We start from the raw sequence: 26,961 nt of genomic DNA, 5'->3' as shown, positions 1-26,961 counted from the left end.
ATCTATCCCATTTCTCAAAATAATAATAGTAAAATAAAAAAGCGATACTTCTGGATATCTGTAACAACTCTTATGCAAAGAGAGCTGGAAGACTTCTCTCAATTCTGACTTCCTCCCACAACCTAAGCATCCTAGTAGTTGCAGTGTGTGTGTGTGTGTGCCATGCCATACTTGTACATCACAGCCCACATTTTATGCCCAAGAAAGTGCCTCTAGTCAGCTTGCAAGTCCTTCCAAGGAAACAAAATAGCCCCTACCCTGTAATCCTTTCCAAACTCCTGGGTCACGGTCAGAACTCACCTGTGCATGTTTCCATTGGTGGTGAAGGACTGTCCACATACTGAACATTTATAAGGCCTTTCACCTGAGTGCACCAGCATGTGGCGATCAAGGGAGCTCGCTGAGCTCAGAGACTTTCCACAGATGCTGCAGGAATGGTCTGTTCCTCCAGTGTCAGTGTTATGCTAGAGAAAGCAATGATTTTTTTCATTGAATGCCCCTTCTGAAGTCCCAGTAAAATAACAACAAGAATCATAAACTTCTTAAAAGCAGCTTTAAAGAGCTATTTGGCACAATACCTTATATAAAGGTGTGCCCTGTGTATACCTCTCCTTCCCAGCCCTCCCTCAACTCCAATCCCACCCTTGGTTTTTAACTCCTTAATGCACCAGCACAAGTAGCTGTTTCATACACCCTGCAACATGCAGCATTTCTGCTGGGTGTGCGGCAGGAGGGGATGGAAAGGGATCCAGCAACAACCCATCAGACAAAGGGTACCCTGAGATGCTTTAAGCTGTGCAGTGGTTTGGGGGTGGGGGGGTGGTAAGGGGAAAACAGGAAAAGGATGTAATTACAAAATTCATGGCAGAAGACACTTGAAAACAAATACTCTTTAAATATATTAATTTTTAACTGACTGCACAGTAAGAATACAGAAGTAAACTGCTTCTCAGTGCATATGCAGGCTCCTATGGGCATAAGAATGCATTTCAGGGCAAAAATATGGCCATCAGTTACTGTGCTGTGTGTATCACTCTTTCTTACTTGCATTCAGAGATTTGAAGATTTCTTCACACACCAAAAGAAAACCAGGAGAGTAAGAAAAAAATTAAGTAACAGTTACAGTACAAGAGGGAAAAACTGAAGTAATAAGTATCTAGTGGACTCTCAGTGGTGAACCACAACCTTAACATCCAAAGCAGAACCTTCTGACATAGAATAGGCCAAACCTCCTTATAACCTATGCATATATTTCAAGAGGAGCAAGAAGAGGCCTGTAGTTCACAATGAAGTGCATCGTCCATTAAAAAAAACGTATTTTTAATTCTGCATCACAAAATTGCAACACCGTGTAAAGGACTGAGAGGCTCTTCTACACTGAGAGAACTTAAAAATTTTGTCTTCCTGGTCCTTAATTTGCATTAGCAGTAAAAGGATCTGTACTCAAACAGGATAAGAAAACAGGACCTATGCCTCATGATGGAAGTGGTTTTCCGGATCCTTGGGATACCTTAAGCTATGCAGAACAGGACATACATCCTTGTCTGAGCCACTGCAGGGGGGAGTGGTGGGGAAGGAAGGGAGGAGAACTACCCACCTTGGGGTTAGGTTTGTGGGGTTATTTTTAAAGAAAATGCAAGGGGAAAGCTAGAATAAAAGCAATACAATTGAATAAAGTTATAATGAAGCATCTCTTGTTTGCACATGGAGTTTTTCACCATTGCAAAATGCACGTTGGCAAACCACTCTCAACAAAAAGCAAGAAATCAAGAACTGACACTCTGCATACCTGACGAATGTGCATAGTTAGCTGGTGCTGTGTAGTGCAAATCTTTTCACACAGAGGACAGGTATAGGAAGACTTCTCTTCTTTTGTTTCCTGTGAACAAAACAAATGAATCAGAAAGAATATAGATATAAACAAACTCAAAAGCTATTACTGCTGGGGATGGAAAAAAATATAATCCATCGGCAGTACAAAAGGCCACTGCTAACAGACCAATTTGCACATATACATTTATCATCCTGATAGATCCCTCAGGGAAGTTTCAGAAACTTCTGAATTTATAAATAGGGGCCATTCACACTACCGTAGAAGTACAGCAGCTGTTTTAACAGTGTATGGATACTCTGCGGTAGCAGTTTAGGACAGGAAGCGAAGGCAATTATTGCGACCAGCTCAAACTGCCAGCAGGAATTTAGGTGAGCAGAAAGTAATTACTGGAATACCACCAGAATATGGGGGCAGATGCCACTAATCTTCCCAAAAGATCTTTAATAAACGCAAGTCATCGGGACTTCAGGTTCTCTAGTCCATCTTGACAGCAAAGCACTAGCTCGGCTCCCTTTTCTAGGGGCTGTATGTTCTACTCCGCAGCTGACTCAGAAGGAAGAACGGCGTTTACTGAATCACCAGCACCATTTCCCTTAGCATCCTGTGTTTCTCCTGGAAGCATCCCATGCAGGCACATGGGCCAGGCCCAACCCTTCTGAAGCTTGCAAGATCTGATGAGATCATAGCGAGAAAGAGGTGACAATGCAGGAGTGTACGTGACTCAAAAAGAACACATTATGAACCCGGTTATTCTCCACCCAGGTGAGAATCAGGAGTAACTGTGGTCAAACCGTGAGTGCAAACAATGAAGCTGAGTGGAGAGCTCGGCTGGATTTAAGTATGCCCTTGAGACACTGAGCAAGCTGCCACTCTTCCAGCCAAGGACAAAATGGCACTCCTGCAGGAACCAAAGGTGTTTGCCTGAATTATCTGCGAGGATGGCTACTGCATGACATACAGGGTATTTTCAGCACCTCACTAAGAAGCCCAGGCACGGCTTCAGCACCAACACCTTTATACTAAAAGGAAGACAGTTTGGTACCAAAAACTAAACCTCAGTTTGCTGTAGAATGATGTAAATCTTCACCAGTTAGATATCCAATGCCCATTACCTACGTTTTCTGGTGACAAGAGTACAAAAACCATCTCTGTATGACCGATGGGAAGTATAACATTTATGCCAAAAGCACACAATCTACTGAACCTCTTCACTGGCTATTTTAAGTATCGCAAGTAAAAACATGAAAACAAGGAAAAACAAACAAACACCCCCCACAACACATCAACAACAACCAAACAAAAAAATGCACCACCCTCAGTAGCTCTTTGGTCAGGAGGGAGCTGATGGCTATGAGTGCATCTGGATTATGTTTTTTCCTCTCTCCACACAGCTCTTTTGCCCTCATCAATTCAGAAGCAACAACCCTTCCCAGATTGTCAGATATAAGCATTTGTCGAGAACACTGAGAACGACTAACCTGAGCCTCTGTGACAAGTTCTCTGGCATGTTAGGAAGAAAGGTGCTGACGCAGGCTATTTTAAGTCTCAGTAAAGGAATATCCCTTCCTACGTGATTCGGGGAACCATTCTGGAGATTCCCATATCAAAAATCTAACCCTGTGTTTTCAAAACTAGGGCCATAAAAATTTTCTATTTATTTCAGTGACCTGTGGATTTGGATGAAGAGCTACTTTCCCATTTTGCCCCAAGTAATCAAAACTTGTGACTTCACTTCTAAATGGACCAGGACTGCAATGATTAGGGTCTCCCACTCCTCCCTATGGTTTCTCTTGTACATCTTTTTCTAACCGTTTTTCAGGGCTCTCCATCCTAAAAGCTCTCCATCCTAAAACTAATCAGTGTAGCTCATGCACACGGGCCAAAGCCTAACATACTATTGCTCACAAAACATCAGAAAGCAAGCAAGGCTGCCATTATGAACACCCCCAAAAAATTAAAATGCATTATCCCAGTGCCCCCCACTTTTTATATACAAACATATAATTCACACATGTGCATTCCATCCTACTTATAGAACTTTGATTTTACTATATGCAACCTGTCTGTGGAGTAATGTTCAGCTCCAATTATACTGCAACCCTGTTAAAGTTGGCTCAGGACAGAGAACAAACACGCTGTGCCGTGAGGAAAATCCCTGCAGCTGTGCTGACAGTTTAGATGGTGTTTAATCCCCAGGGTATTTCTGCGAAATTATCAACCTACCACTTTTGCCTCCCCTTTTAAACGAGTGTTGCAGTTCTACATGATGCGCTTGATTGTTTCAAAGCCTGCTTTTTAGATTGCCTGCTCTTCCAATCAGCAAATTAACAGAAGATAGAGTAATTACTGGTTCACCTTGAAGCAAAGATCAGAAACACACTATAGCTCAGCCAGGGCTGATTAGTATTGAATCTGGGGTTTATTATTAACTAAAACCCAAACTTTCTCCAGTGGTCACACAGGGTACATGCCGCATACCCTAACATAGCTCAAGCAAATCCAGGGTAGCTACAACAGGAATGCTGTTGACTGACTCAATCGAGACCAAAAAACTTCAGCATCCCTACTGTAAAAGCACCCTCAAGTACTCACAAATTTGAAACACAGCACTGAGCTAACCCGCTGGAGCCAGGCTGGTGAAAACATGCTTCCTGAACTGAAAGATAAAATTAGCACCTAATTTGTTAGCTATTCTCCCTTTATTAAGTCAACCTGGCACAACTGCTCTGCATTCAACTGATGGCAAATGCTTTTGGAATTGTGCATTAGGTTTATTTGTTTTTCTCCAGCTCAAAGAAACACGTTTGTCATACTTTTTATTTTCTTCAAGAGCAAAGTAAATGAGAAGTTAAAATGGATGTAGACTGATGTGAGAACACATTTATTAGATTATGGGTAGACTAGAGCCAAGATAAAGTCAGCATTATAAAGAGAACCATAGACTTTGGGACAAAGGTTCAGGGCAAAACGTTTCACTGCCAACTCATGGGAAACAGCAGTCAGAGCCAGAAAACTAGGTGACTGTTCTTATCCTTGAAATTATAATAAGGGGCACATTCTGACCAGAATCTGAGATCCACGCTCTGTTATGCACTGTAACAATTCAGTGCTTTCATTCTGCTACACTGAAAGTGGAAATTCCATGTATTAGAGGCTGCTAACCAGACTGATATCCACTTAATATTTCACATCTCACTTCTACTTTCTCAGTAATGTAGCCATTTGCCCCTCTGGTGATAACAATCTTCCAGCCTAAAAACAAACAGGCTATTTACTATGTTTTCAATGTATTTGTTTATTTTTATGCTGTACGAATCCCTCTTAATCCTGTCACATTTACTCTTGAGCTTCCTTTGATTCGATGCCCATCGAAATATCAGGTGGAATAAAGGTCACTAACGCTAATAAACTTCCCTGAAGCCAAACCACATGGTGTACCGGCGGACAGCTGTGTAATAGCACTGCCACTGAGACTAGTCTGAACTCTGATGCCCCACTTCACATGATGAAATCAAGGAACCAGGGCAACCCCTAAGTGGAAACACTGCAAATAAACCTCAAAGCCAGCTGCTAGACAATACAATCCTACAAACACATTTGCCCACGTACTGCCCAGGCTCTTCATTAAACAATGTTCATTTACAGTTAATCATTTTTAACCCCTTTCAAGCAAAAAAACCCAAGACAAGTCATAAGTCTGTCAACTGGGCAGCTACTTGGCAAGCTATTAATAAACTACTATAGGAACATCACATGAGTCATGCTTCTCAACCTTTCTGGTCTCTGTAACATCTTGATTCATTTACAAATTCTCTGTGCTTCCCTACAAGCTCTAAAGTCAAATGGACACAGGGATTTGGGGTATTTCTTGCTGTTTCGGAGCATCTTCATTATTAGGGCTTGGCCCAGCAGGAGAAAAACATGGATATAAATAATTACAGCTTTAACTGATATGACTCTCTCCTTCCACTTGTTTAGATCAATATTGCTATGAACTGGTGCCATCGACTGATAAATGGATAAAACCTGATAAAAGCGTCATAGTTTTATTAACAATGAAGTAAAAACACCTTACACTACACACTTATGAACTGAGTATCCTGATGGATGTTTGTTCTAGCACCACCTTTAACCTTCTTGGATCCTCCCTAGGGAGAGCTGCACACCTCATGAGGGGTCCCACAGAACGGCTGAGCCAAGTACCCTGCCACTCCGCTCTGCTCCTCTCTGACGTTATTTATTTTCTCTTCGGCTCATTAAATGAACTGGTGCCCCAACAGCTCATGCAAATGCAAGAGCCTGGAGAAAGGATGTGGTGGGGAAGAACTCTTAAGTGGCTTTGCCTCTGCTATTGGCATCTGCTAGACCAGCTCACCATAGCACGATATTGGAGCTTCTGCTCAAACGTTTTACATGTGAATCCAAGCAAGCAGATCCTGTCAATTCACAGTTTTCTAAAGCTATGTTCTGGAGAGCCACCAGAAAACATACACAGAAGAGCAATGGCAGAGGCAAGAAATACCCATTAAGGGAAAAAAAGGCAAAACAATCAAAGAAACATAATTATGTCTTATCACTTCCCATGCAGCTACTTGTATTCCCTTTTCCCTCCCTGCATTTGGGTTTACATACCTGGTTCCTCCTGCCAATCCGATTTGGTGCAGGAGACTTTGAGGGGGATTTGACATTTTGAGAGTTCCCACCATTTTCAGCAATCTTGCCCACATTCATCACTGCTGACATCATGGCGTCAATGGAGGACAAGTCAGCTCCGTCCAAACTGTTTGGTGAGCTTGGTGATACCTTGTAGCTGTTTAAGCTTTCCAGCTGCTTCTCTGGAATTAAAAACAAAAGCACGCATAAGAGTTTCTAAGCCATCTGAAAAAGAAAAAAATAAAGCACCACAGTATTTTCAGCTGCCTCTAACTTTCATCACATTCTGCTGGATCATCATGGAGCACAAGCAGGCCATAATAATTGGAGTTCTTGTAACAGGAAAAGTTTCTTATATTGGAACGCACAGGACAAGGTGTACATTTCATCTCACAAGACATGCACATTATCTTAATTTTCAACCTTAATTCAGTATGGGGCTTATAGAGTCATTTACCTTAAACTCTCTCACTGTAAAATGGCGTTATTCATGGTACCTTGTGACCACCATGAACTAGTAGAGCAGTACTGATGAATGCTTACTCTGGCAAGCACAATCATTCAAGGAAATGTGTTTTGAGCAGAACTGCACAATTAAGGCATTAGTAACACAGTGTAGGGTACTGGGTTCTCTTTCTAGCATAGCTTAAGCGAACTCTATATATGAAATAAGCTAAATTAGCAAAATTCCACTGCTGGCATCTATGTAGATTCTTTCTTCTTTTTGGTCTGCCAAGCCACATCAGTCCATTGAGGATATGTGTTACACCCACGGCTAATGCCACAGCTAAAGCTGCTACATTCTGTGTGTAGCAGGGATGCTCCTGTCTCAGATACCGAATTCAAAACACACCTAACATCTCATCTCTGGTTTCTGAACATACAGACACATCAAACACAAAGTTAAGGCCTTCCACTTTCCTCGAGTTTGAAAAGGAAATTAACCACTCCTTTCGCCCCCCCAAAAAATCTCCCAAACACACACCCTTCAAGTCTATTGCTCTGTCACCTCTGATGGAGAGCACAGAGTCTTAATGTGTGTTGTGAGAAAGTCACTGTAACGCAAGTGGATGTGAGGCTGAACAAGGAGGAACATGTTTGTCTGCGAACATCTGATCTCTGCATAATACTGTCTTTGGAAGATAAGTTTGAGCATTATAAACAGGTGTTTTTTTGAGGCTAAGTAATGTTGTGCCAAGTAACTGGGAGCCAAGAAAATCTTAGTTTGGAAGCCTGCAGTGGTAGGTGAGTATTTATGCGCCCATGCTTCTGCTCAACCTATTTTGTACTTTGCAGACAGATAAAGGTTAGTGATGAGGAAAGAAATCTATGCACCAGTGCTTTCTGCTCAATGTATCTTATACTCTTCACAGAGATAAGGGGTATGGATAGGAAAGAAATGTTTCAACAAGCCTTAATCAATGCCCTAATTTACAGAGTCACATAGAGCTAGTCAAACCAGTTACCTTCATTTTTATCCCCTGATTGACTGTGGCTCTCTTCTTGGTTGCTGGTCTCCTCACTTAGTGTAGTCTGTACAGTAGCGTCTGGCTCTTCAGACTCTTCTTCAGCAGCACCCTCGAGCACTACGTGAGAGAGAAGGGAAAAACAGAAAGCGAGTAAGTTTTTCTGGAAGCCATTTTAGCAAAATAAGACTACAATCCTTTAGTTTGAGGGCTCTCCTGAGCGGTATGTAGGTCTGAGGAGAGAAGCACATCAACAGTGCCAGTGCAGCCCAGTCCCAGGGGTGGCTGGACACTGGGCTGGGAGCTGGTGCTGCCTCTGCCAGCAGTGAAACCCATGCAAACAAAGAGAGGAAACCCTCACCAGCCGGGTCCCCAGGATTCAGCCAGCATAAAAAGGAGGAGGGAGAGAAGGAGAGAGCAAGCTAGCATATCACTGATGGCCGCAACATTTGTTTAAGAAGTTGGAAGAATATTCTGCAGCTGGAGAATTTAATTAATTCAGTTTCATACACACACTCCTCTCCCCTCTCTTCTCGGAGGATTAACATACACTCCAATACATGAATTCATGGTGACCTTTTTCTTCCTTATAGCAGTGGTGAAATGACTACTGGGGTTTCTGGGACCACATTCCTCACACCCACTGCCCAAGGTTTCCAGATGAGTTGAAGACATAAGCAACGATCGTACGTGCCGACACAATTTCTCCACACCCCTTTCTGAAACCACAAACTTATCATGTTATCATTGGGGTTTCAGGAAGGATGCCTGTTCTGGCTGGAGAATGACAGGGCAGTTAAACATCATTTTTAGAGGTCACGGGGAACGATCGACGCATGAGGAAGAGAAGTTCTCTGCCCGCGGCACCCACGGCAATAGCCTCTAGAAAGGGTTATTTGTAATATGGAAAACTACTGATACATTTTTAATGGATAAATACACCTTTATAACCTCAACAAGCAAAAAAATTATTTCATTGTGGAAACAAACACACTGTGGATATTTCATAATCTCAGATTTACAAACCACATCCAGCAAACTTAAAACAGGTTTTCTTTTTTTTTTTTTTCAGAAAGCAACCTCAAACTGTGGTTAACTCAACAGGGTTTCTTTCTTTTTAAAAAAACATATTCTCAAGGATGACATGCAAATCACTCACATAACACAAATGCTGTTTGAACAGCATTTACAAACAATAAATGACTATGTTCTCCTAGCTACTGACATTTTAGAGTACACAAGAAAAGGCAGACATAGAGAAGGGGCCTGGCTCATGTGCAGCAGTTCCTCATTTCACACTATGCCAGGTAAAGCAGCAGACTCCAGCTTCCCACCTTGAACCAACCGCTGACCCCCCTGGGAGCAGCACACGGATGACGTGACACAGCGAGCCAGCGCTGTCTAGAGACAAAACCTAGGACCAGACTAAGCCCAGGACTGAGGCTCTGGGTAACATCAACTTCTTAACAAACACTGTTTTCAATTCGCATCTTCAAAAACAGACAAAAAGACCAGTTTTATGCCATCCCGAACAACTCAAGGTAACTCTTCCCTAGTTATTTTTGCATTTTTCTGCTAAGAAAACACTAGTGGTCCCTGCGACACCGAGATTTCTTGACCCAAGGTGAGGCCAAGCACCCGTCCTTCTCTGTTTTCTCCAGTAATCAGGGGAGCTGTTTATTTGTTTGTCTTTATTTTGCTTGTCCTTAACTGTCATAACTTTGCTGTTATTTTGTTTATTTTCAAAAAAGGTCCATCATATTCAAGAAAAACACAGCAATTTCTTTTTTTTTTTGCCTCTTTCCCCTCCATGTCTTTTTTTTTAAACCACTTATGTGGTAGCTGACTTAATTTTGAATAGAATAAGCACAAGAGTTGTTTTCAAGACTGGTCTAAATTTTCTAAGTTGCTTGCTTCATCTGCTTAGCACCATCAAAAATAAGGACCAGTTTAAATTATTTGGAGGGATATCTGTTAGAACAATGCAAGTAAGTGCTTTAGTCCTTATAAAAACCCAACCAAACAAAATAACTCTTCCTTCCAAAGTAGACCTATTCATTCCTCTTTCAGTCAACACCTAGGACATTAATGTCACCATTGATTTATCCTGGAAAAAGTTAATCTATTGTGTAACTGTGAAGACTCCTGTGTTGGCCAAGGTAACTTTAAGATAGCTGAGCAGTTTCCCAGAGAACTAGAGTCAGAATTCCTAGTGGTGCTTTTAGCAACAGTGAAAACGGGAAACATTCATCACAAAGACAAGATGCAGGCATACACGCATACCTTAACCTACCTACCTTCTGTTTCAGAAACACCTGTCAGCTTTCTCTCTGTTCTTTCAGGAGGAAAACTATGTATTATGCTACTAGAGCCTTTCATAATTTCTATGAACCAACAGTTATTCTATTTCTGAATCTAAATATCTTCCTGCTAAAACAAACAAAGATGGATAACCACAGATCTTGTTTTTAAAACTGTTTGTTGTACACGAAAATTTTCCTGTTTTGGGAGCAGTCAAAATATCACAACTTAATTTCTGCAAAAATCTGCATTACTGTTGCATGCTTTTGTTTACATATGTATTTTCCACTCTCTTGCATGAGGCAAAAATGCACCACTGAAACAAAGACAACTGCCTGAGCAGCACACACCGATTTTAGAAGCATAACTCTATTTGCAATAGGATATAGAAACAATAAGAATACTGGGCCAAATCACTCCTTCCTGTGGGAAAACCCGTGGCAGAGCGCCTTTAGGCAGGAACATACTGAGAGATTTCTCTGGCAGCTTTTTTTTTTTTCTTTACATAAAATCTTCACTGAGGATGGGGAAGTGTGAGGTTTTTTTATCACAGCACCTATGAAACACAGGGAACCAGAAAGGCAGCAACCAGTATAGATGCCCTATGCTGTACTGCCTTCAGGACTGCATGCCTTCTCAGCTCACACCAAATACCCCTGCTTGGAGGTTGTGCTGATGAAGCCTTCATCCTCCCTCTCCCCAAAAGAAAACAAAGACCTCCAGGAAAGAGGACAAACAGGAAATAAGCTGGCAAATGGTGCAGCCTCAGGTTGCATTCAACATCAGACCAAAGCCTCTAGGAAACAGGGAAGTGGTCACAAGCATTCAAGTAATCTTCTACTTCGAAGAAACCCCCACAGTGTCAAAGTCATCCCCTGTGAAAAGGAGGAAAAACAAGAGCAAGCAACAGAGCAGGAGTGCCAACATGTATGTGTCGGGGGGAACCAAACAAAACAATGCAACAGCCCTCTCTGCACAGCCACACCAACAGACCTGGCTCTTCTGCGGGAACACGTCCCCTCCACTTGATGATGTTGCTGAAACCATGAAACTGAGGCAACTTTGATCCCAGAGAGAAACCCGAGGGGCCTTTAGCTCCTGCTTCTGACGGAGGCCCACCCCTGATGCCCCACATAATCGGTTAATGGGAGAGTCACTGAGAAAGCAGAGAGCTAAAAAAACCAGAAAATAGCCATGATGCTTCCCCTTCAGTCTGTACAGGAAGACACTTGCTAGACCTATTTCCTCCTTTGGGATAAAGTGTGACTCCACTGTACATTAAAGCTGAGCCCATCAACAGTTACTTCCCCCCTTCGCTTATGTGTATTTATTTGTATTTAATTTTCTTCTTTTAAGACCACTCTCAACAGTTACAGCTGCTTCTCCTTCTGGTGAAGAGCATCACGGACGAAGCAAAAAGGAGAACACGGGCCACGGGGGAAGGAAGAAGAAAGAAGAAGAAATGATGAGTCTTCAGTGTCACGGTCACTTGACTCGCCATTGAGAGGTGGCTACACAAGCACAGAGCAGCACGTCCTGGCCCCTGGGAGCTGGTACAAGTCTCCGCTCCAGATTGCTCCACTGTCTCCGCACATGAGCTCTCCCTTTGGGACAGATAGGAAGAAACACAGAAAACAGGCAAGGAGGGGGAAAACCTGCTGCGTAGCACAAAGCTGCTCATTGTTCGGCCTTCCGAAAAAAATCCACATTAATGTTAAAGTAGAAGTCATGCACTAATTGGGCCAGGGAAAGATTAACACTCTCAGCCAAATACTTTTATTGGTTTCATTAAACATGCCATAGTGCATAGTACAGAACACAGAGGGGAGGAGAAAGAGGGAAAAGAAATGACAGCTTTAGGAATGTGCACCCACACACACATGCATTTCAAACTACTTTTTCCCGTGAGGCCCAAACAGGAATCCTGAGCCTTCTTCATCATCTTAGCAACACTATAAGCTTGTTCAAGGCTTTCCCACTGTTGTTTTTTTTTTTTTTTTTTAAGTGGTAGAAAAAGCCCCAAGGATCATTTAAATGAAGGCCAGACCTTCTAGTATACAAATTTAGACAAGAACAGAACTTCAAAGAGCGATATCACACAAACAAAAGTTTACCGTTTACCCATGAGATTATAATACCTAAGAATCACTACGCCATGCTCCAATGGTTTCTGATGCACTGGTCTCCTACTCAGCTTCTACACAGAGGAGCAGATTTTACTGCCAGAGCACACGGCGACACTCCCAAGCACAAATGGTCACTCCCACCCCAAGAGATGCACACAGTCACCCGCACTACATTTTGAACGTGATTCTACATCAAAGCTGGAAGGAAGGAAGGAAAGAAGGTGAAAAGGCGTCATGTGGGAAGAAAAAAGGGTTAACGCTGTTCAAAGCACTGCCTCAAGGCAAAGGAAAACCAAACGAAAAACGTTTTCCCGACTGACCTTTTTAATACCAACTCTGCCCTTGCTACTGAAGGGTTGGTGCTGACTCGGCACCCCAGCGGTAGAGAATTATACTGGCAGCGTCACCCCACTGTCACCGCTGCTGGAGCACCAGTAAAGAGCAGCCTATGGGGAAAGGAAGAGAAGCATAAAAAGAAAGACAGTGTCACGGGAGAATCTGGTGGTCGTTCTTTCCCTTAGCATTTGGTAAAAACTAAGAATATTACCGCAAAGGTTTTGAACTTGTACCTGTAACTAATGGTTTACTCTACAGGAAAACAGAACCAAACAAAATAAGCCCTAAAAGACAACAACCAAAAGGAGCAACGTAGAATAATTTTGGTTGGAAGAGACCCTTAAGATCATCAAGTCCATCTCTTTAAAGGTACTCGCTGAGCACCAAAACACAGACTGCTCCTCTTCCTATGAATTCTCTGAGCTATTAGCGATACAATCGGTTTACCTCTGTTAGCGCACATATAATATTTTGCTTCCTAAAGTAACTCTACAAAGCCACACATCCATACGCCTTTTCTTACCTAACATGTACACAGACAGATACACCCAGACACAGAACAAACATGTGAAGCACATGCTCATGGCCATGCCTTAAAACTGAGCTCGTGACCACCTTCTGTTTTGGGGGCGGATCAAAGGAAGAAGCACCAAACAAGAATAAGACGACCCTTGTATTTCCAGATTATTTTGTATACTGCTGCTACAACACCTAACAGTTAGGCTAAATTTTAAATATGCAAACTCCTCCTGCTTTAATTCCTCACGTGCATGATGGGACATGCATGTGCATTTAGTTTTCACATATGTTTTGAAAATCTCCTTCTGATGACTTATGGGCCACTAATGGTCCTCAGGACTTTGGCTCACATAACAATAAGCATCTCTCCATAAAGCATACCAGAATTTGAACTTACTTAATGCTTCAAGCAAATAACTCTGAATCACCATGATACTCTGGGATTGCATTGATGTAATACACTGAAAACGAGGAAGCTATACTAATATAGCAGTGAGTTACATCGCTGTACTGGCAAAGCGAGGGTTTCCCGGATGAAATTCATCTGTATCGTCCAACTGGTTTACAGCAAGGCACGTAGACACCAGGAGGCCTTAACACAAAATGCATTTTTGCCCATCTTCTTGGCCCTCTGCTCATTCTGCTAACTCGAACAGGGTACTCAGTTTGTTCCTTTTGCAAGTGCCGTGGGAACAGCCCTCACGCAGGAGACTGTGGTTTTGCTAGGCTAGAAAGGAGAACCTGGGCACATGCTGCTGCAGCACCGAGAGCGAAAGCAAAACCCGATGGGCCCCAGACTCCTGACAGAAGAATCCAGGTCTCTGCCAGTACACTGGGCAGGCACCTCAGAGGATCTGCGCTGAGCCGGCACCGAGCTCCCGAGCAGTACTGCTGCTTGTGGAGATGGTAGCGTCACACAAAACGCACGGCACTGCCAAAAGTGCAACAACCTGCAGCTGCATTGAGGCTCAACAGCTGCTGATGTATTTTGAGATTTTCTAATGTCTTAGCCGTCTCCTCCATCCCCGACCAAATAAGTATCTACAAGCTGTTCCTCATCCTCACTGTTTGTATCAGCTTGTGGGTGAGCACCTGGTCCTCCAGAAAGCCTTTGTCACCAAATTGCAATTTTTGAGAGCTTTTTCACGCAAAAAGGATACTTAGATCTGAAGACAGTTTAACAAACATGAGGCCACAAGCAGCACTTTCAGACCCATGAAAGAATAAAGTTAGGGCAATAGCAGAGTAAGACAAGTGGCTGTAAGAAGACATCCCTCTCCTCCTTCACGTGTAGACAACAGCAAACATCCCTCCACCCTCATCCCTGCCTGCCCACACAGCCATTAGGAGATGCATGGAGAGGGGTCCGGATCCCCCCAGTCACTGGGAACCATGGCTGCAGTGACACACGGGGAACACAAGACAAGCCTTGGGTCTTACCCGGCACATCCCCTCCCCTGTGCTCTCCCCGCGGGCTGAGGAGGGACACAAAAGCAATACTGTCTGTCCTTACAAGTTCTGCTTTGCATGTGTTCGGGGAGTGGGGACAGCTGTGCGGACGGCTCGCAGAGTTCCAGGAAGTCGATGTGTTTCTTGGCTTTGACTCCAGTTTATTTGCCTTAGATGAAGTGGCGACCCGAGAAAGTCCCTTTGCGTCCCTCCCAGGCTGGCACCGGCCACAGCAGGGCGATGCTCCTTGGGACGCAGCCCAGGGTCTCTCCCAACACTGATCAGCCTTCCCTGGTCCGGCTGCAGCAGCTCTCCTTGGGGCCAGGGCTGGCTCATTGTCCCACCGGGCAAGGGGACAGTCTTGGGATGCAGCATGGGGGCGGGTTGGAGCCCAGAGCAGGGCCAGTGACCGGAGGGAATGGATCCTGAAGGCTCTTCTCTCAGCAGGTGGGATGGAGGTGTCTCACAAAGGAGAGAACGCATCAGGAGAGCAGTGTCATGCTGTCTGCCACTACAGTGGCCTCCCACACAGCCTCCGAAGGAGCCAAGGACAGGACAAGAGAGTAGAGCGGCAGGGGGACGCCCAAGTGAGGACCAGTGGGCACTCCCATCATACGTGACTCCTGTCAAACAGGCTGAAGAATGGGGGGCGCACCTGCCTGAGGGGAGCCCCTGCCACCCTGGGGACACAGCATCTCGGGACACAAAACCCCATCTGCTGCTGCTGCCACCTCAGACAAGCGAGAGGGAACAAAGGATGCAAAATGAACAAAAAATCTAAAACATAGGTCTGTGGCTGTTTTTTGGGGTGGTTTTTTTTTGTTTGTTTGTTTGTTTGTATTTTTGTTTTGCCCTGCCAAATCCAATTAACTCAAAGCCCAGAGTAGAGTAAAGCTACAGGCTGAAGTCCCATCACCTACATGGTTAAGCAAGCACTGTGCAGAGGGAATAGGATACTTCTCCAAGAGCCTGAGGGGTGAGCTAGACAGATTGCACTTGGGAGAGCCAGATGGAAAACATTTCTGAGTAACAGAGAAGAAAAGCGACCTCCCCTCCCAACAGCCCGAATTGCAACGCCCCTCGGCTCCGACCAAGGAGAGGCTTCAGGGACGCGGGATGGGCAAAGCGGGACGCTGGGCTTGGCTGGGTAGCTGTGACGGAGATGCTGACATCCCTGACAATATATGGCCAGTCTAAACCACGGGATATCTTGTCCTTTTAAGGTGGGCCAAGAGCAAGCATCTGTGCAGCAGCAGCACAGCCCCAGCCTGCCATCAATAGCCCCTGGTGTTGGTGAAAAAGCAGGGGCTCCTGTGCCATGCCAACTGGCCATGCAGATGCCCAGGCACCCACCCCAAGAGGAGACAATCAGTCCAGTTGTTCCTCTGTATGGTATCACAGAAACAAGAAGGAACAGTAACGACGAGACGAAGAAAAGCCACGAAACCATGCGGCCGGGCTGCTCACTGGCAATTGGTGCCGACAGCTGTCAGGGAGGGAGGGAGGAGGGAGGGCCTGTCCCCATCCCCATTCCTGTCCCTGTCCCTCACTCTGACAACTAGCAGCTCAGCCAAAGGCAGCTTTGGACCCGGGACTCGAGGCAAAGTTTTAAAGCAAATCTCTAGAGGGAGAAACAAGCAAACGTTTCATCCCCGCATGCTTGCTCTTCACACACAGCCAGAGCTGTGCGTGCGCAGCGGGACGGGTTTGGCAGGGATTAGAGAGGGGCAGGATGAATCACGCTGAAGAAGATGCAGAAAATCTCCTGTGCTAGTGCCCTGCTTCTTGTGTAGTGCCCTGGTTCTGACGCTCTTCTCCAGAACAGAGTTAAAGAGAGCTTCACACAGAGCCTGAATGCATGGGCAATGTTACAAAAATCGTTCTGGAAACAGGGCAAGCTAAACCAGGAAAAGACTCTTTCCTTTCGGAGCAGCTATGTCCCACGTGGCATTTCACCAGTCTAACTGCATCCACATGCTAGCAAAGTTCCTCGCACAGGCAAACCCAAGGGGGACAGCATCGATTCGCTTACCACAGAAACCCCAATGCATCCTTTGCAGCCTGACCTTGCTGTCTTTGCAGGAGATGCCAGTGCACCCTCTGCTTGGAGCGCTGTACCAGGTAGCACACCAAAGCATTTTATGTCTCACAAGATAATGCAGCAAAATGATGCACGACACGAGAAAATAAAGAGTAGAAATTACGGGCATTAAAACTCATTTCCTAGTGGTAGCATTGTTGTCAACCATTACAATTTTATCATGAGCCCTGTAAAAATCTGATTATGTTACATTACTGCACTTTTTTTTTTTTTCCAGTTAAAGTTCAAGATCTCTGGGTTGTGGAGAAAAGAGAAAATTACACACTCAGCAAAATATAAAAAGCAAATTAAAGTTAACAGATTAATTTTAAAAGTCTCAAGCCTTTAAGGATAATCATGACCTCAGATGCTCAACCTGTAATTTCATAACAGGGATAGTAACACAGAGCATCCCTTCATTACACAGCACATTTTGTCCTGGAACATATACCTTCCAAAACTAAAATGGCTTTTTTCTTTTCTAAAGCAGGCAAAGAATCACAATCTCAGTGTGTTTCTAGCGCTTCATTTAAAAGCCAACACAGCTGCACTCTAATGCTACTTAAAGATGGGAACCTCCACCGAATTACTGAACTCGTTTTAAGCAGAAAGAAATTCAACATGCCAATATTTTGCAGAGAGAATGATTCAAGAGTTTGCAGCTCTTCTTGCTGCTCTTTTCCAGGGAGCATGACTTGCTGACGGGATTAACTACTGCCAGGCTCACGAAGCTGGGAGACAGCTGCCACATGGCAGCCATTTATTACAAAGCTCCACTCCTCTAACGTTAGGAAAGAGGCAGACTATTTCATCTGTGTTATCAGCAGGGTTCCTCTGCTCCACAGGCTTTGGTGACTGGGCTTTCTCTAAACAAACACCTCCTTTTCTCCCCCACCTTGTTAACATCATTCTCTTCCTGTCTTCTGTTTCTGGTCAGCACAGAAACTATTCCCCCTATCACACTCTCCAAACTACAACAACAACAACAAAAAATCTATAATCAAGACAATTTAAGACATTCAGAAACACACATATCCCCCAAAATAGAATTTTTTTTTTTTTTTAATAGAGAGTGCCAGCTTGACATTTCAAGAGAGGAACCACATGCCAAAGGGAGGAGAGATGTGATGGAGCAAAGGGATTCAGAAGTGCGCTGTACAGCCCCCATTCTGCCATCCACCCTAGGAGACATTTGTAATGTACGTCTCCAACTGCGATATCCAAAGTGGCTACACAACTTTTTCATGAGCAAGATAACCTGCAGCACTTCTTCCTGGTTCATCTTTCCAAAGCAGGCAGATCCTGAGCAAATCCAGTAGCCAAAGCCACCTCCCTGCCCTGTACTGTATGACGCACAAGCAGGTCTCAAGTCAACCATCTCATACAATCTCCTAAGGATCAGGAACAGATATACACCATCTATACCATCTCCATGTGATGTTAAGCACAGATGACCATCACTTGCCATCCTCCTGTTGTTCTAAACCAGAGATAAGAGATACAAGCCAGCTGTTTAATTTTACCTGGGGTTATTCTAGATATTTATTTGCAATAGATGCCAGAGTGCCACAAATTACTCAAACTAAGGCTTATCACTTCCTCCAGGTGAAGGGACAACCCAGCCTTGAGAAAAACATCTCTCCTCCCATCACTGATGAACAAGTTGCCACAATCTTGTGAGCACACCCACTGGCTTATACCAGCTGGGCAGGTAGCCATCAGGGTTGTTTGCAAAGCTCTGAATTCTGAAATAGAACATTTCTTTCATGTTTTAGTTAGGTAAATCAACTACAGCAGTAGATGGTGTTGGCAAGCCTCTCCAAGTTGAGATCCTCACAGGAAAGCAACTAGGAAAATTTGAAACAGTAGTGCTACTTGTCAATGGTATTCTCCAGTATGAGTTTTCTTTCTATTTTCAAGCAGGTACAGTGAAACTAACCTGTGGGAGGTGCTTCCTGCACACTGACAAAACGAAACAGCATCTGTTAATTTTCATAGACTGCAACGCATGGGAAAAAAAAGGGGCACAGAGATCCAATTCAACAATTTCTGATTAATTCCAAAGTCCCTCAGCTTCATGAGTACAAGACGACTCCTCAGAAAGGACACAGCACTATCTGACTTGAAAAAGATATATTTCCAAAACAAGAACTGTATACACACACACACACACACAAATCCCACTTCATCCACAACCACATCCAGCTGCTGACCTTCCAAGTTCCTTGTAGTCTAGCTTTTGCTCTGGGACTTTTAAAAGCCTAGCAGGCATTTCCAAAGGATTTTACAAAGTACACAGGCCTGGCCTTGTAAAAGCTCATGAGGAATCCACAGAGGTCATCGTGGAGCTTAGACAGTCTGCAAACAGCATAATCCACGTGCTGGTGATGTAAGGAATGACCAAAGTCGGGTGGATAGGCCTGAAGACTTCTGCAGCGAATGGCTCCTCCAACAATGCTGTAAACCCTGGAGGAAATGCCTGCTGATCTTCAAAGCCCTTCAGTAGGAACAGCCTTAAGTTTCCTGAACATGAGCATTCTGGTTACAAGGCCACAATCCGCTTATGCACGCACAGAAAAATATAAAAACAAAGCAAACAGAAAAACAAAACAAACCATAAAATCCACTAAGGTTAATAACTGCAAATAACCAGTGAGACTGACCCTCTACTCTGCAACGAGCTGTCGGATCCATCCGGCAAAGTTTTGATGCTCCTCGGCACAACAGCCACACGGATCAAGCAGCAGCTCACAATCTCTGCAGCTTTCTTTTTTCTATTCCAGGCAGTCCTCCAAACGTGTAGACTCCTGGAACGCAACACTCAGCTGTTCGGACTAGGAGGAGGGGATGCTACAGCCCGCAGCTGTACGAGGTGTCCACTGCACCGATATCGAGACCCCTGCGGTGCGCTTGCACTGCTGGCAGAATTTTAGGTGCAGCCTTCAGTCGCCTGACGGGCTGCACAGGCGACCATGAGTAAAGGGGAGTCGGGACACCTGCACACTGCAAAGAATTGCAGGAAGTTTATTTCAGGAACGCTGGGGGAAAAAAAAAAAAAAAAAAGATAAAATTGTGAACAGGTTTCTTCAGTAAGTCAAGTTTCAAGTTGCTACTCCTCCAGCCAAAAACGTTTGCTGCTAGTCCAAAACCACCCTCCTCTTCCAAAAAACCAATTCTACTGCTAGTGCTTCACACATTGCCATCAAACAGATGATACAGACAATTCCTCCCACAATTCATGTATGAAGAAGGAAACTAATTTCCTTCTGCTGACTCTCATTGACATATAATATACCAAAACTAGTATGAATTACAGATAGGTTCAACCCAGTTCTGAGTGAAGTAGTAGTTGCACGTGTTCATCACAGAGAAAAAAAGAACAACAACAAAAAAGACAAACAAATGGGACCGTGAACCCACTCACACCCACCCAAATTTCTGCAGTAGGACAGCAAGAGTTTGCCAGTGGAACCTTGACTAATCATGTTCATATGTGCACATACAGTGAAGCCACACTGAAGTATCATAATCAGACCTATGACACTGAGATGTGTACTTCTCTTCAGGAGTGATGTTCCCACATGAACATTTTCTCAGTCATATATATATATATACACCCACACAGTCACTTTCTTTTAATTCTAGAAATGAAATCACCTTGCTTTAGAGTTTTAGGCCAGCACATACTGTGGTAATATATATGTTTACATTAATCTTGCTGAGGTCAACTAGAACCTACTCTATAACCAGAGGTGAACAAGACCTAGTGCTTTGAAAGAGATACAAAAGAAAACGAAAAAAAACATACTGATATTGTTCTTTTATTAGGTTACAACTCTTTAAAGGAACGAACCATATTTCTACCCAATTGTCAGATCCCATCCTCTAAACTTCATATAAAAATTGTGTTAATTCAGAGCAAAAGTAAGGGACAAAGAAGACCTCAACGCCAAAACTCATATTTTCACTCGGATACTAAATAGCAGGAGCTATTTTCCACTTCCAGTTCAGACATTATTGTGTTCTAGTAAGTTTTATATGCCTTATGGAGCTCAACCATTCAGTATGAAGAGATAGAAGAGAGTAATTCAAGAAATCGGTAGCCATCTCACCTGTAGAGCAGACATGCATGTATTTGAGTTAAAACAAGAAATTAAATGGAGAAGAAGCATGCAAAACTCTTGCTAAGTAAATTATTTTTCACTGTAAGGTGAAAAACTTTCCTTAGTCTACCCACTCATTTCACACATTGTAATGTGCAACTATAATTCTACCAAAAATCAGAGCAGAGTCACCACCAGATTTTTTCCACTTGCTCCTTCACCTAAACTTCAAATGGGGTTTCTGAACCTACAAGATTTCTCCATCCCTGCTTACTGACAGCTGAAGACAGAAACTGGCCCTTTCTTCATCTGTTAGAGTCTAGCATGCCATGGAGGCTATGGAGGTAGCACTTTCATCAACAGAAGTGGCAGCAGCAACATGTTCAGCATATTTCGCACTGAGCTTGAAAAGTTATTCAATACAGATTTGACATAAAAAATATGAAAGTTGACAAGTTCAAAGGGTCCTCAGCAAATATACTCCTTTAAAGCTTCCTAAAATCTCTAAATATGGATGATTTCTGAAGTAATGAGATCTTTAAAATAGCAGTAGGCAAGCTCCTGAAGGGTGGGATAATTGGAAGGGTTATCACACCTCTGGGGGAAGTCACAGGCTCTATCTTGGCAGTGTTTCATCCCTTCATATACCCAGGGGACTGATTAGTTCATGATAAGCAATTAGGCACCCTGGGGAGGACAGTTAACTGTCTTACCAAAACAAAAAGGCTGCACAAATATAAGTCTCAGTAGATTAAAGAAACACTATCTGGAGGACAGCAAATTTGTGTTTGTTCCTTTCTACTGCAACTAGCAAATATTACTTTTTGCCTACATATGGCACACAGAGATCTCAGAAATCCCAAATTTGAGCACGTACTTGCTGCTAAATTAGTAACAAATGCTCTGAAGCATTTTCTTTCCCAAGACACTAGTGCTGTGATGCAGGAAAAAAAGGAGGAGGGATGGAGGGGAGGAATACAGTAAATAATGATTAGATGACTTGAAATAGCAACCTCATTCATTTAAATTCTCTTCCTCATTGTTAAAATAGTCCCCAACCAAGGATCAGCTGTAGAAAGCAGGACCTGGAGAGGCTATATATGGATGAAGGCTGCTTGAACTTCAGAATGAAACCCCCAGTCAGCCACAGCCCCATCATTACGTGCCCCGCTCCTAAAAATGTTCCGGGAAGCTCCTGCCTGCTGTGAGCCTCACAGTGAGGCACCTCTGTGTACCACAGTCCTACCCATGTTAAACATTTATCCCTGGTGAAGCAGAGGGACGAATTCACCTTTCGCCTGCCAACTGATGTAAAAGCTCCAACACACGCCAGAGCTGCCGATGACGCTGTTTCTGACTTACATCAGGCCCAATGTATTTCAAAGTACTTCGATGGCTTAAAATATGAAGGAATGCTTTTCAGTAAGACGACCCCCTGTTCTTTTCTGTCCTTTTATCTTTTCTTAACAGTTTGCCATCCAGTGATAGGAGGGAACCCCAGCTGCATAGCCTGAGCTTTTATCTTCTGCTGACCATGCAACAACACAAAGCTCAGTGCTGGATTTCCTGCTGCTTGCCTAAAGGGGCTGTTCAGTTTGTTTAAATATTACTTGCCTTGGGAGCCCTGGAGTTGTGCCCAAGCACTGTACTGTATCTTCCCAGCATCCATTTCAGCATGTACTTTAAAGGTCTTTAGGTTCGATGTACTATGCTCTCCCTCGCTACGGGAGGAGCCTGATGCCTCTAGAAAAAAAAAAAGAAAACCCATCCACCTCCTCCCTCTCTCCCCATGCCTCCCATTAATCCCCATGCCTCATTCCCTTACACATCTAACAGAAGTCCCTCTTCATCCCAAATCCATGCAAACATATTTAGCCCAGTAAAGCGAACCAATTACAACCAAGGGAAAAGATGTTCTGGTATGAAAGGCTACTGCTAGGAAGAAATCAAATGCTGTTTCTCACATGCAGCCAGCTATCAATGCTCAGTGAGCAAACAACTGAGAAAGTACAGTAGCAAAAGCAGGCTTTTAAGCTGAGCTGTGCTACAGCAGCCTCTTGCGAGGCTAAATCTGGTGAGTCTCCACAGTGGATTTTAGAAGAAAAGAATCTTCAAGCACGACCTTCTCCAAATTTGCAAACTTAACATCAAGGCACTTTCTTTCCTCATTCAGAGCTGCGATGAAAATAAAACACAGCTTGTACAAAAACACAGAGGATACTCCAGCCTTCACAAATTCTTTCAGAATCCCTCCTTTCCATAATTACCGTGCCACCGAGAGGCTGAGTTCTGGCTACAAGGTCAGCAGGGAGATAACCTTGGCCAATAGAAATGATCTGCATCAGCCCAAAGGCAGCGCCAGGCGGCCACCCAGCGAGCAGCCCAGCAGGCCCCACTGTTAACCTGTTTGCAGCCAGGAACAGCCGATACAGATGGAGAAGGAGGAGATAAATTCCAGATTCAAAACCTGTTTGTGAGAGCTGTGGTCACAGCAGCTGAAATACAGAAAACTTCAGTGAATACTAAAGTTTGCAAGAACTGTCCTGTAAGAAGATGTCTCTCACATTCCGTGGCAGCCGAGTTGCAAAAATACATGTACCCACCCCAAGCTGACGAAGAAGTGCAGTAAGGAGGAAACACAGGGCTAGCAGTGAAAACCTGTTTTTAATCCATTCTGCTTTGCCTCAGCCTGCAGCGTACAGACTGATTTAACCTGATGTAAGCCATGGCTGTCATTCAGAAGGACAGACTGCCAGTCCTCACTTCACCCCACAGGTCCAGCCACACGTTCTCCCTCCAGCCTCATGCCAGCACTAGCGTTTGAACAACTACATGGTGATCCGGGATCACGGAACTGATCTGGTTTGGGATTTGCATTGTTCAGGGGTTTTTTTGTTTTTCACTTAAAAACATACACACGTATAGTTTCATCAACAGCCTTCGCACAGGGGAGTGGAGACATCGTCAAATTACACCCTCTATTTGAGTGAGGGATGAGAGACCTGAGCAAGAATGTTGTCGGTAACTCTACTCCCACGGTGCTGCAATACCGGGGAAAGATGAAAAGATGCAGTGGAACAAACCCACAGCCAGCTCCATCTCCAGACTCCCTCCTCCTGCTCCCCCCAACTCCCTTCTCTCCAGGACAGAGCTCACTTGCAAACCCTCTGCCATAAAGAACATTCCTGTCATTTAAAAGTCGACCTGAAGCTCGGTTCTCCAGTTAAACCCAGTGAAACTAAGTTCACAACAAAATAAACTACCACTTTAAAAATGTCTGCACCACATCTCTCCCATGGCATCCCTGGAAGAGGGGAGCAAGAGGGCAAGGGCAGTCTCAGGCAATGAGTTGGTAATTTTCTGCTTACCTATCTGATTTTTCCTAGATCAAGGACTGGGTGTACCTTTTGCACAGTGCTAAGCACAAAACAAACACAAGTCCAAAATATCCCCCTTTTCCCTGCCTCCCTCAGACTGACGGCTGAATTAAGCATAATCTTCAACTTTTTGTTTGTTTGTAAACATTCACAAATGACCCTTTCCCCAGGCACAAAGACAAAATTTACCCCCTCCAATACATCTCATGCTTCAGTAAGTCACATCAGTAACAACGTTGAAAGAGTCTGCCACCATGTGCCACCACATGTACCAAGCACAGCTCCGGAGCCCCTGGTGAGCAGAGCAAACAGCTCACCTGGGAGCCCTCAGGTACTTCACAAACAATATTAACAAACCTTGGGCCCTTGGACTTAACCCACAGCACAGTGGGAATGGCACACATGCTCTCGCATCAGCATCTACCCCCCCTCCAGAGAGCAGGATTTATTGTAAAATGCATCACCTTAAGGGGATGGGATGGGACAGAAACGGAGAAAAGAAACCAAAGCTGCAGAGGGAAAGGACGTGTTGCCTGGCTGCATGTCCTCAGGCGCTGCTAGCTCACGTTGCTTGCACCATCTGATCGCTCAAAGCTAAACATGGAATGTAGGTAGCAAGTCATAACGCTGCGCAGGGCTGGAGACATGACCCATCAGCTGTTTCTGCCTTATAATTATTGCACTGGGGCACAGCAGGACCAAAAGTTTGCCTGGGCAGATTTCTGTGACGTTTTGGCTTGTTAAAAACAACAAGAAAGGCCTCATGCCACCTTCAGATTTGTGATTACAGTCGGTTTTCCACAGGCCTGGCATTCCCTGTCTAAAATCCTCAATCCGCAAGAAACGTAAAAAGCCTAGAACTATTTCACTTTACTAAAAACAGCATTGAGAAGACAGATTTCCCTGGTCTGTGATCTCTCTCTCCCCCTTCCACAAGACAGAGAGGAGTTTCACACAAAGATGCAGCAAAGCGGCACTCCTGAACCCCCAATTCTCTGCATTTCTAGGCTGGCCTTGGTGATTTCCCCTTCCAGCCACTTCTGTTCCCAGGCCTCCTCTCACTTGCTTTTTATTTTTAAAGTTTCTGCTACTAATGAAAAAATAAAAAAAAAGAAAACCTTACTGCAATACCATAGTTTCCTTGTATTATCACATTCTCTAGTTAATTCTAGTTAATTCTCAGAGTGATCCTGACCCTCAGCTCCCACTGGGCCTCAAGTGATGCAAACGTTTTCTTTCAGCTCTTCCTCCATTTTATTTTCGTCCTAACATGCACTGAGTACAAGTAGAGGACTAAGTTTTGCAACTCTGGACTTAAAAAATGCTAATATCTTCACTGGTATAGCTGAAAAGGAATGTTTACTTTTAGGGAATTTGATTGTTTCTGTAACATGCTCAGAATTAAGCAAAGCTCAAAGAGTACAAGTCAGTAAGGAAATTATTAAAGCCAATATATATTCAGCATGTCTTACTGTCCAGGCTTTGCTCTATAAGTAAAGCTTACATTAAGAGCACAGCTTGTCCGGCAGTGACTTGAATTTTAGTGCAACAAGTCGAAGGAGAAACAACAACGAAGATTGCAGAAGGACAGAACAAAAACCTGCAGCAGAACAGCCAAAGTGCCTCTGTTGCATGAAAAGTAGCAGGCAGCACAAATCTGGATAACGCAGTCCCTTTCCAAATAACTGCCTTTAGCAGACCATGAGCATCCACAGGCCTGAGAGATACTTTCAGGAGGTCACTTAGGGCTACCTCAAGCTTCCTCTCTGACACCAAGTGGACTCCCCCTGCCCTCCCACCTATCCCCCAACCAAATACAATGAAACAAACTAGAACTTTTAACATATTTCCAGACGACGATGTGGTCAAATAAAAATCTTTGTGAGGACTCAATACAAAGGGACACCCTGCAAACTTCAAAGATGCCGTATTTTGCAAGAGCAGAGAGGTACAGGGGTGCCAGGTGGTTACTGGGAAGACAGGCAGAAGGGAAAAAGACACCAGTAAGCTACAAACGAGCTCTCGTGGGCTAGAAAAGCACACCCGTGGCTAATGGACCCAAACTTCTGTTAGCACAAGACTACCCATCTCTAAGAAACCACTTCCTATCTCATTCTCCCCATCCCCTCCCCGATAGTCTCCTCCCTATGGTAATTCAGAACAGCTAGGCAACTGATCTCTAACCATCCATCAGAAGAATTGGCTAATACAATGTCACCCGGGCCACTGCATGAACAAAAACCACCAACGAATCCAGCTAGTGGTTAACTGCAAATTTTTGCTTTCCTGACAATATTACACTGGCCAGTGTTCCCTTGCTTTTGCACGTACACTGCCCTCTCAGGAATCCCCTCTGCTCAAACTCAGATTTACAAATACATGTACAGATATTCTACACATCTGCTTCCACCTGGTGGATTACCAGAGATGAAGACTGCAGCATTTTTAAAACAAATGTGTAAACCCAACTCTAAAATTAGTTCCATGGTAATTCTGTGGGCAAGAGCAGAGGGGAAGAGTGGCTGGGCTCAGGGGGGAAGGGGAAGTTTGCAAGAAATGGAATACAAATCACTAAACTGTTTAAACCATTTTGAAATTGACTATTTTCTCTCTTGGAAAACAAACAAAAAAGGATTTTTTTAATTCCATTTTGAAGAGTTTCTTGAAATAGAGCTATTCAATATTGCTCTGGGTTGCTTAACATGAATAAATGACTT

At 43.9% G+C, this 26,961-nt stretch overlaps 1 protein-coding gene across 9 annotated transcripts in view; it reads right to left on the bottom strand.

The window, feature by feature from the left end:
• The window catches only part of RREB1 (ras responsive element binding protein 1), a 126,524-nt gene that overhangs the window by 59,987 nt on the left and 39,576 nt on the right, over nt 1–26,961 (bottom strand). For 3 of the 9 annotated variants that reach the window (XM_065830765.2, XM_065830764.2, XM_065830768.2), the window contains 4 exons: nt 7,954–8,073; nt 6,467–6,669; nt 1,790–1,879; nt 301–464 (listed from right to left, as the gene is read on the bottom strand). In XM_065830765.2, the coding sequence (XP_065686837.1) occupies nt 301–464; nt 1,790–1,879; nt 6,467–6,669; nt 7,954–8,073 (577 nt within the window). Of the gene's footprint in view, nt 1–300; nt 465–1,789; nt 1,880–6,466; nt 6,670–7,953; nt 8,074–11,247; nt 11,350–12,700; nt 12,827–19,427; nt 19,803–26,961 lie in introns of those variants that run through there. The other 6 variants (XM_065830766.2, XM_071804551.1, XM_071804552.1 and 3 more) reach the window with 5 other exon arrangements.

Source organism: Patagioenas fasciata, chromosome 2 (genome assembly GCF_037038585.1).
Source record: "Patagioenas fasciata isolate bPatFas1 chromosome 2, bPatFas1.hap1, whole genome shotgun sequence".
NCBI classification, from domain to species: domain Eukaryota; kingdom Metazoa; phylum Chordata; class Aves; order Columbiformes; family Columbidae; genus Patagioenas; species Patagioenas fasciata.
The sequence above is the reverse complement of the archived record's forward strand: the minus strand, read 5'-3'. Positions and strand labels throughout refer to the sequence as shown.